General features: G+C 42.6%; 1 protein-coding gene across 1 annotated transcript in view; it reads left to right on the forward strand.

Annotated features, from left to right (window-relative positions):
- The window catches only part of LANCL2 (LanC like glutathione S-transferase 2), a 32,179-nt gene extending 17,167 nt beyond the window's left edge, over nucleotides 1-15,012 (forward strand). The window contains exons 5-9 of the mRNA XM_082280576.1: nucleotides 437-583; nucleotides 4,222-4,404; nucleotides 6,650-6,826; nucleotides 10,071-10,143; nucleotides 11,896-15,012. Of these exons, the coding sequence (XP_082136702.1) occupies nucleotides 437-583; nucleotides 4,222-4,404; nucleotides 6,650-6,826; nucleotides 10,071-10,143; nucleotides 11,896-12,011 (696 nt within the window). The 3' untranslated portion in view covers nucleotides 12,012-15,012. The remainder of the gene's footprint in view (nucleotides 1-436; nucleotides 584-4,221; nucleotides 4,405-6,649; nucleotides 6,827-10,070; nucleotides 10,144-11,895) is intronic.
- The last annotated feature ends 276 nt before the right edge of the window (nucleotides 15,013-15,288 follow it).

Here is a 15,288-nt window from a genome sequence, read left to right on the forward strand (position 1 = left end):
GCCCAGCTTGGGCTGAGACAGGCAAGTGTAGGTGGGTCTGTGTCCAGCCAAGGAAATAAGTCTAATATGTAACTAGTTATGAAGCACTTGAGACGCTGTTACAAAAAACCTTAAGACAGAGGTGTGAAAGTCTTTAAGTGAAAAGAATGGGAATTAAGTGTGGGGAACATACATGACTGTTTTGCAGATACCAGAACCAGAGAAGGCAGGGCTGGAAAAAAGTAATGAGAAATACTCACAGATTAAATTTCTACTCTTAAAAATAGAAGTGATTTCATAATTAAGGAAAAATACCGTTTCCACCTCAACACTCAAATCCAAATTAATTGAATATTGTCCCATCACTGTATTGTGGCTTACTGTTTATTGTGGTTTTAGTCATGCCTCTAAATCAAAGTAAACAAGACAGATGATCAGGGTGTGTTCTTTTTCTTAGGTAATAGATGCTATTATTGAGTCGGGGAAAAACTTTTCAAAGGAGGAGCGGAAAACAGACCGTTGTCCTCTGTTGTACCAGTGGCACAGGAAGCAGTATGTTGGAGCAGCCCATGGAGTGGCTGGGATCTATTACATGCTCATGCAGGTAAGAGCATCTTCTGTTGGCAGGGGTGAAATAGCAGTGATTTTTTGTTTTCCATCAGCTTTCATGTATGTGCGGTGTTGTGCTGGATCAGGGTCTCACAATTTGGAGTTAGATTGCAGCGCAGAACTGTGCAGAGGTGCTGCCTAAGGCTTTGATAGCAGAAGAAAACTGTGACTAGGGTATCCTCACATTAGAATGAATTAACTCTTGACTTGTGGTTCAGAGCACCAGCTTTTCAGGATCTGGTTTCTTGTCCTCAGCAAAGACAGTGAAGTGCTTTTTCTCATATTCATACTTACTTCTTCTGGTGTCTGCAGTTAGAACAGCTAAAAATTCACTTACTATCCATCACTCTTCAATTCTTTGCTATTTTTAAAATATTGCACCGCTGATGCCTCCTGTCCGCTGTGCCCTTCCTCTCTTTAGTGATTTTTTTTTTTCCCCCACTGTCTTGGTGCTTTTGGAAGACTACCCTTAATCACATATTAGTCTTCAGTATGCTTTTATTATTTAGATGTTTTTCTTCTTCTTCTTTATCTCACCTATTTATCACTCAAAAGTGTGATGTTCTTTAGTGTATTTATAACTGCTGCTTTCCTCTTTTTGTTTTCCTTAGTGAGATTCCTCTCTTCTGTAAACCTTCTCTTTCCCACACTTAAATCAATTCCCCCCTGCCCTGAGATTTGCAACAGAATTATGATGTTTTTCCAAACAGACCTGTATCTTATTTCTGTTGTATAGTCTGGAAAAAGAGCCTTAAGGCCATTATAGAAGATGGCCACAGAGTTGAAAAACTTTATTGCACCTGATTCTGGTTTTTGAAGGTGCCCCTGCCAGTCCGTGCATCTTTGTAAATATCAGTTTCCTTACCAACTCATGTGGAATGAGTTTTCTTCAGGCAAATATAAGGACTGTACATCCTCACAGCCTGAAGCTGTGTACAGATGTTCACTGCAGAAGTGACTGAGCTATGGTATTTGGTGCTGCCACTGCTCAAGTCATTCCTTGCTTGGAAAAGATGCTGTGTTTCAAATTACCTTACACCACTTCCACCAGTAGTTCTGGTTAAATTGGCCGACTTTGCTATGGGAGTAGCTACTGCTCTGCTACCTGGGGGTGTGTCTTAACCTCACTACACCCGTTTTCTGCAGTGACCATCCCACTGGGGCCTCAGGCTGCTCTGATTTACCATGCTCCTATCTTTACCTACTGCTTTCTTCAACAAGGTTGTCCACCCCCTTCTGGTTCCCTCAACTTTCTGGCTTCCATTTTTCTTTCTCTGGCAGTGCTAGATTTTCAGAGAAACATCTAGTCTTCTAAAGAAGGCTCTTTAAAGGCTCCATCCTTCATTTACTGTTCCAGGCTGATAACAGAAATAATTGCACAGTGCTTTTTGGTTTGAGCAGAAGCTACTCTGTCTACATGTTCAAATCCTAGCTATTTTTCCTTTACATGTAATTGCTGCTTTTAAGAATTACCAGAAAGCCATTGTTTATGCAGCATTAGATTACCATCTTTTCACTGTATGTTAAATATTGTGAGTCATGCAAAGTTGAGTCATCCACTGCAGAAGAAGCTGTCATATCAAAGTCCCATCCTCTCCCCATCCCTCCCACACCAAATGGTGTAAATTTTGCTGTATTTTCATTGAAGAATTCAAGAGATGATTTGTTGAGTGGTTATTTGATAACAAAAAAAAGGCATTTAACATCACACCTGGATGTGAAGGTTACTGAGGGTAATTTCTGTACATCACCTATGTCACAGAATCACAGAATATGCTGAGTTGGAAGGCACACATCAAGATCATCAAGTCCAACTCCTGGCCCTGCACAGAACATCCCAAGAATCACACTATGTGCCCAGAGTGTTGTCCAAACACTTCTTAAACTGGAGAAGCATGTATTGCTGGAGTTACTTACAGGCTACTGGAAGAATAAGAGCTCAGCCATGTTATATAACTCATCCAGGAGGCAGAGGGGGAATTCTGAAGTGCTAGCTAGGAAGTGTCTGCTCCAAGATCCTTTTACTAACTCTGAAGCAAAAGTGTCTGTCTGCATATCATTGCTCTTGGCCATAAAGTCAGGACACACACCTGTAGGTTACTCTTTAGCTGTTTGAAGTAACTGCTGGGAATCTCAGCTGCTTGGGCAAAAAACTCACTTGTACTCACATCTTCTTGGAAGTGCAAGGTAAAGAGGTTTGTAAAGAGCTCTGCTCTCCTTGGATTTACCTCCTAAGGATGGCTGAACTGGGCTGGGCTTGCCTTGCACAGCTCAAGACTGAAGGCATTTATTGCTGGTGCGCATCCTCTTTGCCTTCTTCTGCAGGAGTGCAGTGTGAAATCAAGAGCCTCAAACCAAACCTTCCTGCTAAAGAGGGCTCTGGGTGGTCTGAGTGAGGGCTCATCAGCTTTGGGGTGTTTCTCATGACAGGCTGCTCTGTGTTCAGGTGTACTTCTGATGAGCAGCATGAACATTTCTCTTCTGCTCAGACAAGTGCAGAGGTGGAGTCTGCTTGAGGGACCTGGTAGAAGTCTGGCAGAGGTTTCCTGGCTGAGGTGAAATAGAGGCTTCTGGTTTCTTCAGGTTACTCAAAATACAACTATTGAAAGTCTTCCTTCACTTGGCTGTCAGACTTTGAATTGGAGGAGTGTGCTCACCTGTTAAATGCAAATGTGGTGGAGCTGGTGGGAAACAGTGAAATTGTATGGCAATGAATCAGTAATAAAGACAAGTTATTAAAAAAAATAAGCTCATTTATTAGGCTGCTATAGGCTCCAGTGCCTGTGGTTGTTCCGACAGCTTGCAGAAATTCCAGAAATCAGGTAGATTGTGTAAAAATAGAGAGCTCTGCTGTAAAAATGCTGTAAAATGGGCTGCTAGTGGAGGGAATGCCAACCAAGAGCAACTGCAGACCCAACAGTTACTTGACTTCTAAACCTTTAGTTACAAGGAGCATGCAGGTTGATGGATGTATTCTGCATTTGACAAGGATGTAAATTAAACAAAAGCTAGGAAGAAAATCCCTAAGAATAATTGAAGGATGAGTTTGTAGTACAAAGATGTTTAGATATTGGGTGAGGTAGCTGTTGCTTCTGAAATTGGAAATGCAGATTTATGGCCCATAGCTTCAGGGAGCTATGTTTATGATGGAAAACTTTGACCTTCATAAACCTCTACCAGGTATGCTGCTATATGCACTTTCCTTCATTTGTTGGGAAGTAGTTATTTTTAAAACAAAATGAGTAACCCAGGATGTCGGAGTGTGTATTGTGAGCACCGTATCTACAAAACTGTCTTTCTTCTGTAAGTGTTCTCCATATTTTAAGTTACAAAGAGCCGTCTGGGAGTCTTCATACTCTGTTCCCAGTTCTTTAGTAGTCTTTCTGTGTCACCTCCATTAAGACAGGCAACAACTTGGTGCCCCAATTTCTTTGTAATAACTGTAAAAATGCTCTTCACAAGGGTATAATAAGCAGGCATTAATTAAATCTCTAGGATGTGAGTCACAGTATTTGGATCAAGGGCACGTATGTAGGATGATTGAAAACAGATTGTAGAATTAAGTGTTGATACACAATTTGTTACTACTTCTGTTGATGTGTTTAGTGATGTTTATTTTAATGTTTTCTTCAGCCAATTGCAAATGTGGACCAGGAGACCTTGGCAGAGCTGGTGAAGCCAAGCATTGACTACGTGCGTCATAAAAAATTCCGGTCTGGGAATTACCCGTCATCACTCAGCAACGAGACTGACAGACTGGTTCACTGGTGCCATGGTGCCCCCGGAGTCATCCACATGCTCATGCAAGCATATAAGGTGAATCATTCTGTCTTCATAGATTTCACACATTCACTGAGTATTCTGGGTTGGATGAAACCCACAACCTTGGTGTAAGCTCTGATATATATATATATATATATATATATATATATACACTTAGATATGTATATATACCTCTATCTTTACAGAGAGTCTTGTATGCAGGCCTGTTAGATTGCAAGGCTTTAATTCAGTATCTTTCTAGATCTAGGCTTTTAAACAAAACCCCCAGGTTAGACACCTAAAAACTTCAGAATACCTACATTGGTATGTTTGTAAAGAGAAAATAAGTGGGTAAAATTGCTTCTCAGGGCACTAGTTACTAGGTTTTCTTGGGAAAGGGACATATAATTAAACAATTTGGCATCAGAGTCCTGGGTGGGAGAATATTGACCTATCTTCATCCCTAGAGTTTTAACAATTATCTTGGTTTTCAAAAGTGTAGGTTCGTGTGCCTTGCCAAAGAATGTCTTCCATAAATTATTTGTTTGTTAAGATATAACTCGAGAACTTAATGTCAGAGCCAAGATCCCAGGCCTCTTCTAGAGCATAAATAAAACAGCTGAGCTACCACAAGCCTGCTGCTTGCCCTTCTCCATTCTTAACTAGGTTTGCTACCTGTCTTCTTGTGTGCTTCTGATTTGGATGACACTTGAAAGTATGCCATTTAATTAAATTTATGCAAATCGATTCTTGCTTTTGACAGCCCTCCTTGACAGATTCCCTGGTTGGCATCTGGGTGGGCTGATGAAAAGCAGGCTTGGTTTATGGAATAATTACTCATGCTGCTACCTGAAATGTGAACTGTAAATTTCTTAAAGCATTGCTGCATGTAGCAGCAGTCACAGTTGCTTTTTCTTTGGCCTGTGGTAGGAGATTGACTTAACACTTCTCCACTCTCTCCTTCTTTGTCAATGTGATGCTTTCCCCGGCACAAAATGTTTTGCAGGAAGTAAGAGGGATAGGACCAAGTTCTGATTAGCAGTCTCCTTTTTGGCCTCTTTTTATGTTTAAGGTGATGAAACATACAACATTTTTCTATTACTCTTTATATTCTTCTTTTTGAAGCACTGAAAGAAAAAAATCGGAGTGTGTTTTGCTGGCTATGCTTTTGTACCAGGCACCGGGACTTGTGATAAGAGACAGCAGTGTTTGTCCTGGAAATCAAGTACTGCTGCCCGGCCTTAATTCAAAATGTTACGGCTAAGTAGCTGGCAAACCCTGATCAGAGAGAGCCACTTCCTTTATCAAGCTTCTGAATTTAAGAGTCTTGCATGTTAGTTGCTGCTACTGCCTTATTAAATAGTTTGACAGGGGATGCCATCTCCAGAGGATTAAGTCCGCAGTAGAGCATCAGGTTTGTTGTTGGGGTTTTTCTGGTAGGTTTTTTTTGGTGGTGGTGGTGTGGGGTTTTGTTTGTTTGTTGATTTGTAAAGTGACTTAGGTAAAGGTCAGCAACAAAGTGGCTTTATAAAGGTGGAATTCTGGTGGTAATCAGCTAAATTACTTGCTTTTGTTTGCTTCTTTCTGGATGGGCTCTCTATGTTTAAGTGCATTTCAGTTGCAATAAACTTTGCAAAATTGTTCCTTTGCTCAAACTGGCTACTGCTTCTGAGTATATACTATACTGATAAACTAATACAAGTACTCATAAAGGCAATGTATGGTTCCTGCTTGTACATGTGACAGAGATGTACATGCAGGAACCCTACGTTGCCTTTATGAGTACTTGTATAGGAAGAGATATTCTTGTGCATTTTTGGCATGGAATTGAAGGCAGACAGTGAGTAATCAGGAAGAATTAGTCATGAAGACCAGGACCTAGCAATTTAGGACTAGATTTGATATCCAGTATTCCATTTTACATTTATTGGAGGCAGCATCACATTTCTGTGTTTCCAAATTCTGGTTTGGGAATAGAAAATGAAGAAAACAGGACCACAAACCCTTCAAATAGATTGTAGGCTTTAGAATGAAAGACCTTGAACTTGAGTTTTTTCTTTGGGGTCCTGATTACAGAAACAAAAACCTGAAAAGTTTTTTCTTTTAGCATGCAGGGAAAGGAGAAACAACTTAGTAAGAAAAGAAAGGCAAGTCTATGAGGAATGGATTATTAAAATTCAAAATAAATTTTATATGGAAAAACCCCACACAACAGTAAAACATCCCTCAGGGACATCTTCCTTTTGTTTTCATTAGTACTTCAATTGATGTGTGTTTATTCTTTGTTTTTATTCCACAGACTTTTAAAGAGGATAAATACTTGAAAGATGCTATGGATTGCAGCGATGTCATCTGGCAGAGAGGTTTACTGAGAAAAGGGTACGGGATCTGCCATGGTACTGCTGGCAATGGCTACTCCTTCTTGTCTCTCTATAACCTAACTCAGGACAGAAAGTACCTCTACCGAGCCTGCAAGGTGAGCTCTGCAGCATCCCAGCAAAATCGCTGTTCCCTTTCACATGCCAGTGCCCGTGCAGGGGTAAACTGGGGTGGGAGTGGGCTGATGTGCACTGGGGCTGGCTGGGACCTTGGGTAGGATAACAGGGCCCGCCACTTGCTCCACTTACTCACATTTTGACTGGACAACTTCAGCTGTGCATGTGGGGTAAGCACTGTGTTAAGAAGCAGAGTGAAACACACAAATGTTCTGTAAGAGGGGAGGGACTAAATGTATTCAGAAGAAGAGCCTGAAAATTAGCCTGCCTGAACAATAACAGAGTGATGTTATGTGGTGCTAATTATTCCACTGAGAGATCCACTGTCCTCCTCAGGTCCTCAAGCAATACTGTTTGTAGTCTTTTGTAATTATTTGTTTTCAGAGCCTGTTTGGGGCTTTTAGAGCTCTGAATTGCAGTTACTAAATTGCTCACTTAGAGTTTTTTTTATTAATACAAATTGCAGAGAAAGACACACTCAGAATTTTTCCACTGAAATTGTCCAAGTTCTGCTATCAGCTCTTGACTGTGCTAGCAGTTACTGAAGGAGAAGGACTTTCTCTGCCTGTTTCCTTGCCTTGGAAGACTTTGGTTTGGTTTGTTGGGTTTTTTTTTCCAGTTTAATTCACTGACATGAGGTTTCACATTGTGTACACAGCTATTTAGCTGAGGCCTTTTACAAAATACTGCAAATGAAATTTTACAAGTTGCTTCCTAGGTGCTTTTTAGTGAATATTGGCCATATGTAAAATTACTGTATTCATCTCTGCAGTCAGCCTGTCCTCTGTCAGCAGAGCTTTAAAAAGCTGCTGCTTGTCTCACATTTACCAAAGCATCATGCTATGAGGACACCTGTAGACATACCTGCATCCTAGAGATTGAAATAAAACCCTAGTAGTCCCACAGCAAATGTATGACTTTGTTACACTGGAGTCACCCACTGCTGATGCATGAGCCACAGCACCCTGCATGCATTACTGGCAGCACAGCTGTCAACTCTCCCAGCCATCCTCCATGCTAGCACACCTTCTGCAGCTCTGTGCAGCATTGGCAGCTCCTCTTGGTGCTGCATTTCTGGCCCAAGAGAGCTCTGATATTTGTCCACGCCAAGCTAGAGAAAACCAAACGTATCTGTCTCAAAGCCAGAAAAAAGAGTTATATACCTGAAATACCTTTAAGAAGGAGGCTGTGGGGCAGTGCCCAGACACTGTTTGCTGAAGGTGCCTGGCATAGTCAGGCAGCATATTTGCAGCCACTCTGCTACTTCACATCTCCAGCATCCCCTTGCAAGGGAACTCTTGAAACAGGCAGAGGAATTTGCTTGTCTGGCATTTTTGAAATCTTTTCTTTCTGAGACAGAGCGTGCAGGGAAGCAAACATGCAGTTATGCTGGTACCTAGAGGCATGTAACTGAGAGAACTAGATGGCTCCCCTCCCAGGGGTGCTTCTTCACACCAAAAACATCAGGCTCAGGGGCAGGAGTCTTGCCCGGAATCCCTGGTTACCTCATGGAAGCCATGAAATGGTTTCACAAATGAGCCACAAAAACTTGAATAGAGGAGACCCCTGTTTTGTGCTTCACACCTTCACAGCTTTTCTCTCAGATTATCAGACAGGTTCCCAGGAGGCTGAGGCACTTCTAGCTGGCCTGTGTGTAAGAGGAGAGAGGGGCTGTGACATCCTGGGCTCCAGGCAACACAGCATTGAGCCCTGTGCTGTTCAGCCTTGTGATTGCCACTGTCCGGGGCAAGTATGCCCAGTCTGTGTGACAAATAATGTCAGATGTCTTCCTAAGATTTTTTTCTTCCCCTCTCTCTCCCCTCCCGCCTCAGTTAGATGCTGTGCCTTACAGGATCTGGGTTGTGCTGAAGCTATGAACTTGCAAATGATTGTTGTGCTTCGGTAGCCTAGGGTGCATTTTAAAAATTTCTGTTGCAGTTCCCAGGCCAGAAGTGATAATAAAGTCTAGTATGCAATCAGATGTGGATGTTGCAAGAATTGATTGTAGCTTAGAAACATGCCATAAACGTGTTTGGTTCTCACATTTAAGACAGGATATATGGGAGAATTAAACCGTAGTTTGAAGATTTATGTGTAGAGGGGGCCCAAAAATGTTTAATCAGTTCTCAATAACAGTGTGAATCACAATGTTTGTGTTTGTGGTTTTTCCTTGTGTTTCCTGAAGACACTCACACACATGCACATACCTCTATCAAGAGAAGAGAAATTCATCCCCCGCTAAATATTTAAACAGAATGGAGTGGGGTGGGAAGGAAGAGAGGAGATGCCACCCATATCTTTCTAATGAAAGAGCAATGGCTCTGGGATCAAGCTTACACCCCATAGAGCTCCAACTCCAGGGCTGGGGCATCCTCTAGTTAGGCTGACATGTTTGCTAGCAGGTTGCCCAAATTGCAGGGAGCAGAGAGAGACCTCTCAGTTGTTTGCTTTGCAGGAGTCTATGCACTGTGTTTTGAACAAGCAGTGGTTTGCGTCCCAGCACAGAAATGCCAGGGCAACTTGTGCCCCCCTTATGCTCTGGGGAGCCATACAGGGGAAGTAGCTGGTTGTTACTGAATTGATCCAGGTGTGGTTCATAAGTCACATGTGTCCAGTGTAGCTGCTGCAGCAGTGTTGCTCAAACGTGAGAAAGACACTGTTAACTCTTCTTAATGGTAACCCATCTTCTGCAACAAAATATTGATGACCATAGTTGTCTAGCTGTATTTATAATGCTTTTTCATAAGGCTTGGGGAGAGCAAATAAATAAAAATAATTAATGGCAGCTGAAGATTTAATCTCTAAATTGGTGCACAGAGATGAAAGAAAACCAAAATGCAATTAAGAGCTGTGAGTCCTGAGTTTGTGGATAAATTAAGCACCAAGAGAGAGAAGAAACTGATACAATATTAGTAAAATTTTGACTGAGTATATCTGTTCTTACAGCATTTTTCATTGGTATGTAGCAGGGTTGATTTACAAAAAGCAGATGTTTACCCCACTTTTTTTTCATTGTTATGAAACTGAAACACTATGTAAATGCATATTTTAAAACCTGGTTGTGGCCTTGTCATGGTTGAAGGAGGACAAATTGATCTCAGTGATTTATGTGTTGTGTGTCTGCTTACACTGCTTCACATTTTGTACCTATTAATGATATTCAGATACTCAAGCTTGCATTTAACAGTCTTAAATAAAAATATATATTTTTAATGTGTTCCCCAGTTTGCTGAATGGTGTTTGGAGTATGGTGCACATGGATGTCGTATTCCTGACCGACCTTATTCCCTCTTTGAAGGTAAAGTGATGGTGTTGCAAATGGTTTTGTACTACAGGAAAGAGGGGCATCCTTGCAATTTTGGCACATGCATAGGAGTTGGGAAGTCTTTGGTGGGTTCCTCCACTATTAAACTCCCTCACCATCACCTCTGGCTAAAAGAAAGCACGGTGGCAGAGGGTAGAAAAGGACCAAGAAAAATCATTCACAATCACAACTTTGATTCCTCGTTGCATTTCAGCAGTTTGAATGTAAAATCAGTGCCAGTGTTACTCCAGAATATAATTCTGCTGTGCTGATGCACTTGGTTTGAAGCAAAGAGAAGTCCAGGCAACAGTTCTGTCACAGGTGGTTTTTCAGAGGGACTGGGCAGAGAAGCAGCCGTGGGCAGGGCGTCTCAAACTAGTTGCTGCCTATCAGAACTAGGCCTTCTCTGCTGCCATACTTGACCAAGGATAAGGTAGTTTTAATATGACCCCAAATCACTTGAACTGGAAAGCAATGCAGAGTTCTTAGGAGCTTATCTGTAAGTTCCAAGATGTTACTAGATACTTTCCTAGAGCTTTGTGGTTTTTTATTTGTAGCTTATTTTCTATTCCGTGTACCACCCTTTTACAGAATCAGTAGCAAGGAATAACAGATCCAAGTGGGACTTAAGGTAGCGGCGCGGCTGCTCCATGAACAACAAGCCTTGTGCGCCACCTGCCGCTGGTACTTGAAATTACAGCATCCGAGCAGGGATATTTGCAAATAAACAATGCAGGGCGTGAACGAACACGAGAGAGCAGGAGTTACATGCAGCCCTTCTAAATACAGAGTTATTTTCTTAATGCTGAAAGGAGAAAAGCATAAGTATTCTTATTCCTGAGAGCACCCTTGCATGCTCTTGTAGGGAGGGGAAAAAAGCAAGCATACAGTCTGTTGTATAAAAGCTTTGAAATTTGTTGAGAAGGTGAAACAGTGCCTACAGCAGGATGATTTGTGCTTTAATGCTGATTACAGCTTTTATTTTAGTTTTTAATTGTCTGGATTTTTAAAATAGAAATCGAAAAGTCTCATATTTGAGATGAAAAAAAGTCTTAATTTTGGCCTTTCTTTGTTTTTGTAGCCAAAATTTTGCTTGCAGTTGTCCAATACTGCCTGTACATGCATGCTTTGAACAGAAGTTGCATGTGCATCTTATGAGATTGTTCTAATTGTTTTGTTTCCATCAGATGCTGTAATATTGAAAGGTTCCTTTATTTGTGGATAGCTGTTTATAAAATAGGATTTTAGCTTGATCATAAAACGGAGCTTGTATTTGTATGATTTCCTTGCTGTGCTTCCTTTATCTGTCACCTTACGAGTTCTGTTGGGTAATGCACTTCGGGCTCTGGATGACCTCTTCATGAATAATGAGGAAATGAATCTGTACTTCACAAGTATAATAAAGTTTTGGCTTTTTCTTTTAACCAGAGAAATGATAAGCAAGAGCTGCTCAAATTATGAAGGACAGTCCAAACCTGGATTAACTTTCTCTTAATTTGAAATAGCATTGAGGTTCTTCAGTTGAAGAGATGTTAGCAGAGACATCTTGGTTCTTGCCTTTGATCTTTTCAGATAAAACTTGGTTTCCTGAGCAAAGTTCATCTGAACTTGCCTTTCCATGGGGTCTAAATTTACCTCTTTAAAAGAAGATCTTAGTAAGAGAGGTGTTCAAATGGATGCTGTTGCCTTTGCTGTCAGCCGTGCTATTTTAATGTGCACAAAGATCTCTTTCTCATTATGTTTTAGGCATGGCTGGAGCTATTCACTTCCTCTCAGACATTTCAGTACCGGAGACTTCCCAGTTTCCAGCGTTTGAACTTAGACTTCAAAGGAGGGAAAACAAAGTGGAACAGGATGGCTAAAACCATCATTTTGAAAGGAAACTGATGCCAAAAGAGATGAGACTGTTTAGTGCCTCTAATAGTGAACCAACTTGACGCTGAACCGACAGATGGATAAAGCCCTTTTCTCACCCCTCCTGCCCCAAAGGACCATGAAGTCATTAGAGCATGAACAGGAGAAGCCACACTTAAGTTCTGTTAAAGTGACACCTTCAGATGTAGGACCAGAGAAGTCAAATTTTGAACTTTCTCTTTTCTGTTGTATTTGTCTTCTTTAGGTCTTTGCCATGCTCTGCACGTTTATTGGTGTTGTGTGTTGATCCAAGTCTTTTGTTGTTAGCAAAAAGCTGGTCTTTGTGTGAATCTCTGTCCTGTACCTTCGTGCATGACTCACAAGAGCAGTGTTGCTTTCTGCAGCGTGGTTACCCGCAGAGAGAGTTTGTTGCAGGACAGCGCACAGCTTCACTGGTGTGCTGGCAGCTCTAAAAAGGGATGAGAAACGTTTCTATGTTCTTTTTTGTCCTGCCTTTTTCTCCACAGTCCTTACAAGCTAAGCTGGTGGAGCTCAGCCTGTTTTGATGAAGAGGCATGAGGCCATTTCTGTTTTCAGAAACTTAGCAGGTTGGAAGGGACCTGGCTTTTCTTTTGCTGCTGTTGTGGGAAGCTTCTTTGAAAGTCTGAAAGAGAGGCTTCCTTTGATACCTGCAGCTGGTTAGTGTGTTAGGTGGAGATGCTTCTCCCCGCTGCTGCGAAGCCCCATCCCATGCCATGAGCTTACACTGCAGGTGGAGTCACTTGGACTAAGCTCCCTCTGCCACCAACAGCAGAGCCTGGACAGCATAACTGCTTCTCCTTTCCTCGACCTGGATTTGGAATAAACCTGTCCTGCAGCATCTCATATACAGATGAGCAAGGGAGGGCGCCAGGGCAAGCTTCTCATGTAGGTAGCTTAGGATGGTTGTTACTTTGGAACCAAGGTAGTGATTTGTTCTGGGCTCTCCCCTCCCATGTAGCAGTACAGGAGTGATAAATACCAGCTGCTTGTGCAGGCTGCAGAGGATTATTGAGCAATACGAAGCCATTGCTAGCAGCTAGAATTTAAGTATATTTCACCTTAAAATCCACACAGAAAAAGCTCTTTTCCTGTAGTCTTAACTGCTGCTAGTGCTTTGCTTCCCCCTGTAGTGTGGTGCGGTTGTGAAATAGTAGACCTGCCTCCAGGTGCTCATGAATATCAGGCCATTGGTTTGGGAGAAGTGGGACATACTCTGAGTACTCTTGGAGCAGGTCTGTGTGTCCAGGTAGTACCCAAGTGTCACGCACTCTCAGTCGCTCAGGCTCTGTGGTCATCCTTCCCCCAGGTCTCCCTGTGCTCTGTCATTCCAGGCGCTGATTTTAATTGGTATCTTCTGTTGGGTGCGAGTGTGGCAGATGGCAGAGTTTGACCTTTTGGGCACACACCAGGATATCTGTGACCTGTGGGCCATCTGCTGAGCTCCAGTGTCTGCAGCTGTGTTTGGAGATGAATTGTTGCTCCTGCATAAATCTTTCTGGATTCGTCACCTTGCAGGTGACTTCCTTGAGTGCGTTACAGTGTCTGTTGCCAAATCTGTTGGGATGTTAATAATTTCTCCATTCAGTTCTGTTGGACAACAGCAGAAGTGTCAGTGCAGGAATGGCTTAATGTCAGTGTAGCAGTTTGTCTGCTGGTTTGTCAGGTAGGATTAAAACATGGGAGCAGCAGAAGAGACTTTTCCACCCTTCTGGCAAAGGGGGCAGAAGGTGAAGTGAGAGCAACAAACCCAGCTACATCTCTACAGCCAGGGATGGGGGAAAATGCTGAAAGGCAGTGGGAATGGGGAATGCTGCATGGCTGAAGCAAACAGAAGCAGAGCAGCAGAAAGTGAGGAACAGAGGGAGTTACTAATGTGAGGGATCAGTGAGGAACAGGAAGAGCTGGTCACAGAGGCAATGCACAGTGTACCAGCAGAGACCATCTCGATGAGAGATTCCTCCATGCCAAGAATGCCAAGGGCTAACTGTGTTTCTTTCTTCAGCCAGTGGATCCCTGATCATGCCCATAGATAAGCCAGGAAGGAAACTTTCCCAGGGTGAAGTCTCAGAGAAATACTAACAAAGGAGGTAGACACCAGCTCTGATGCTGTTTCACATCATCCCCCACCTCTTTGTTCCTTCCCCTCCACTGTGGCTGCAGAGCATGTTGGGTGTGTTAACAGGGAAAGGGCTCACCACATTTACAGGAACTGCCTGCAAACAGACAGAAGCCATTGGCCTTCCTGGCAAATCCCATGCCTCTGTTGTACGGACTGTGTAACGAGGGGGTCACCTGGCAGGTTTTTTCTTTCAGTAATTATATGCACATTGGCCTTGGCTACCCTGCTTGGAATGGCTCCTGTGGGAGGTGATTTTGGCTGGCCAGAGCCTAAAGGGAATTAAAGCCTGCTAGTTTTAAAAATACATAGGTAGATACACACTCGGAACAGCTTAATGCTGAGCAGATCCCCAGGATGCTGGAGTGTACCTGTCAAGATAATGAGCAAGTCAGCGACCTGCTCTTTCTGTACCATAGCCAGCCTTCTGCCGTGGTGGGGCCTAGCAGGCCTGGCACCATCTTTCTCTGCAGAATCCTCTCAGAACTGAGAAAGACTGGAAAAGTATCGAGCAGGAAAGTGTCTGACAGTGCATCTGCCTCGTCTTCCTGACGTGACTTTCCCCATGGCTTCTCCTTTCTGTTCGTCACAGCGTTGTGATATCTAGGTGGCCCATTAAGGAAAGATACGGTGTGAAGGTGAAAAAGTGCATTTCACCAAGGCAATGTCTTCAGAAATGACATCAAACTACCAATGTAGAAAATGTCTTAATATTCCCTGCTTTGCTTTGTCTGTGTGTGTAGTCCATCTGTTGCAAAAAGCAGTAGTGTTAAAAATGGAAATGCTCTTTGGGCAGAAAAAGAGGAAAAAAATGCTGATGTTTTGTTCTTTGGCTTTATTAGTAAAGATCAAGCTATGTGGTGGTAATTTGTGTGAGTCTGGTTTTTTCTTCATTGTGGTTCTTCCTTCCCTCCAGCACTGTGGTGATAGCTGTCCCACTGATCTGACTGCTGAGCTGCTTCCCCATCTCAGTCCTGCAGGATGAAACACATGCTAGAAAGAGGGCTGATTGCTTTTTTGTAACCTTCACATTTTCCTAGCACTGCAGGTGCCTTTCCTGCTGCTGCTCAAGGGTGATTTTTAGTGTAAAAAAGCCCTGGTTTCCTTTGTGGCCACACAGGTCCTGT

This window comes from Coloeus monedula (assembly GCF_965178545.1).
Source record: "Coloeus monedula genome assembly, chromosome: 1".
Lineage (NCBI taxonomy): Eukaryota > Metazoa > Chordata > Aves > Passeriformes > Corvidae > Coloeus > Coloeus monedula.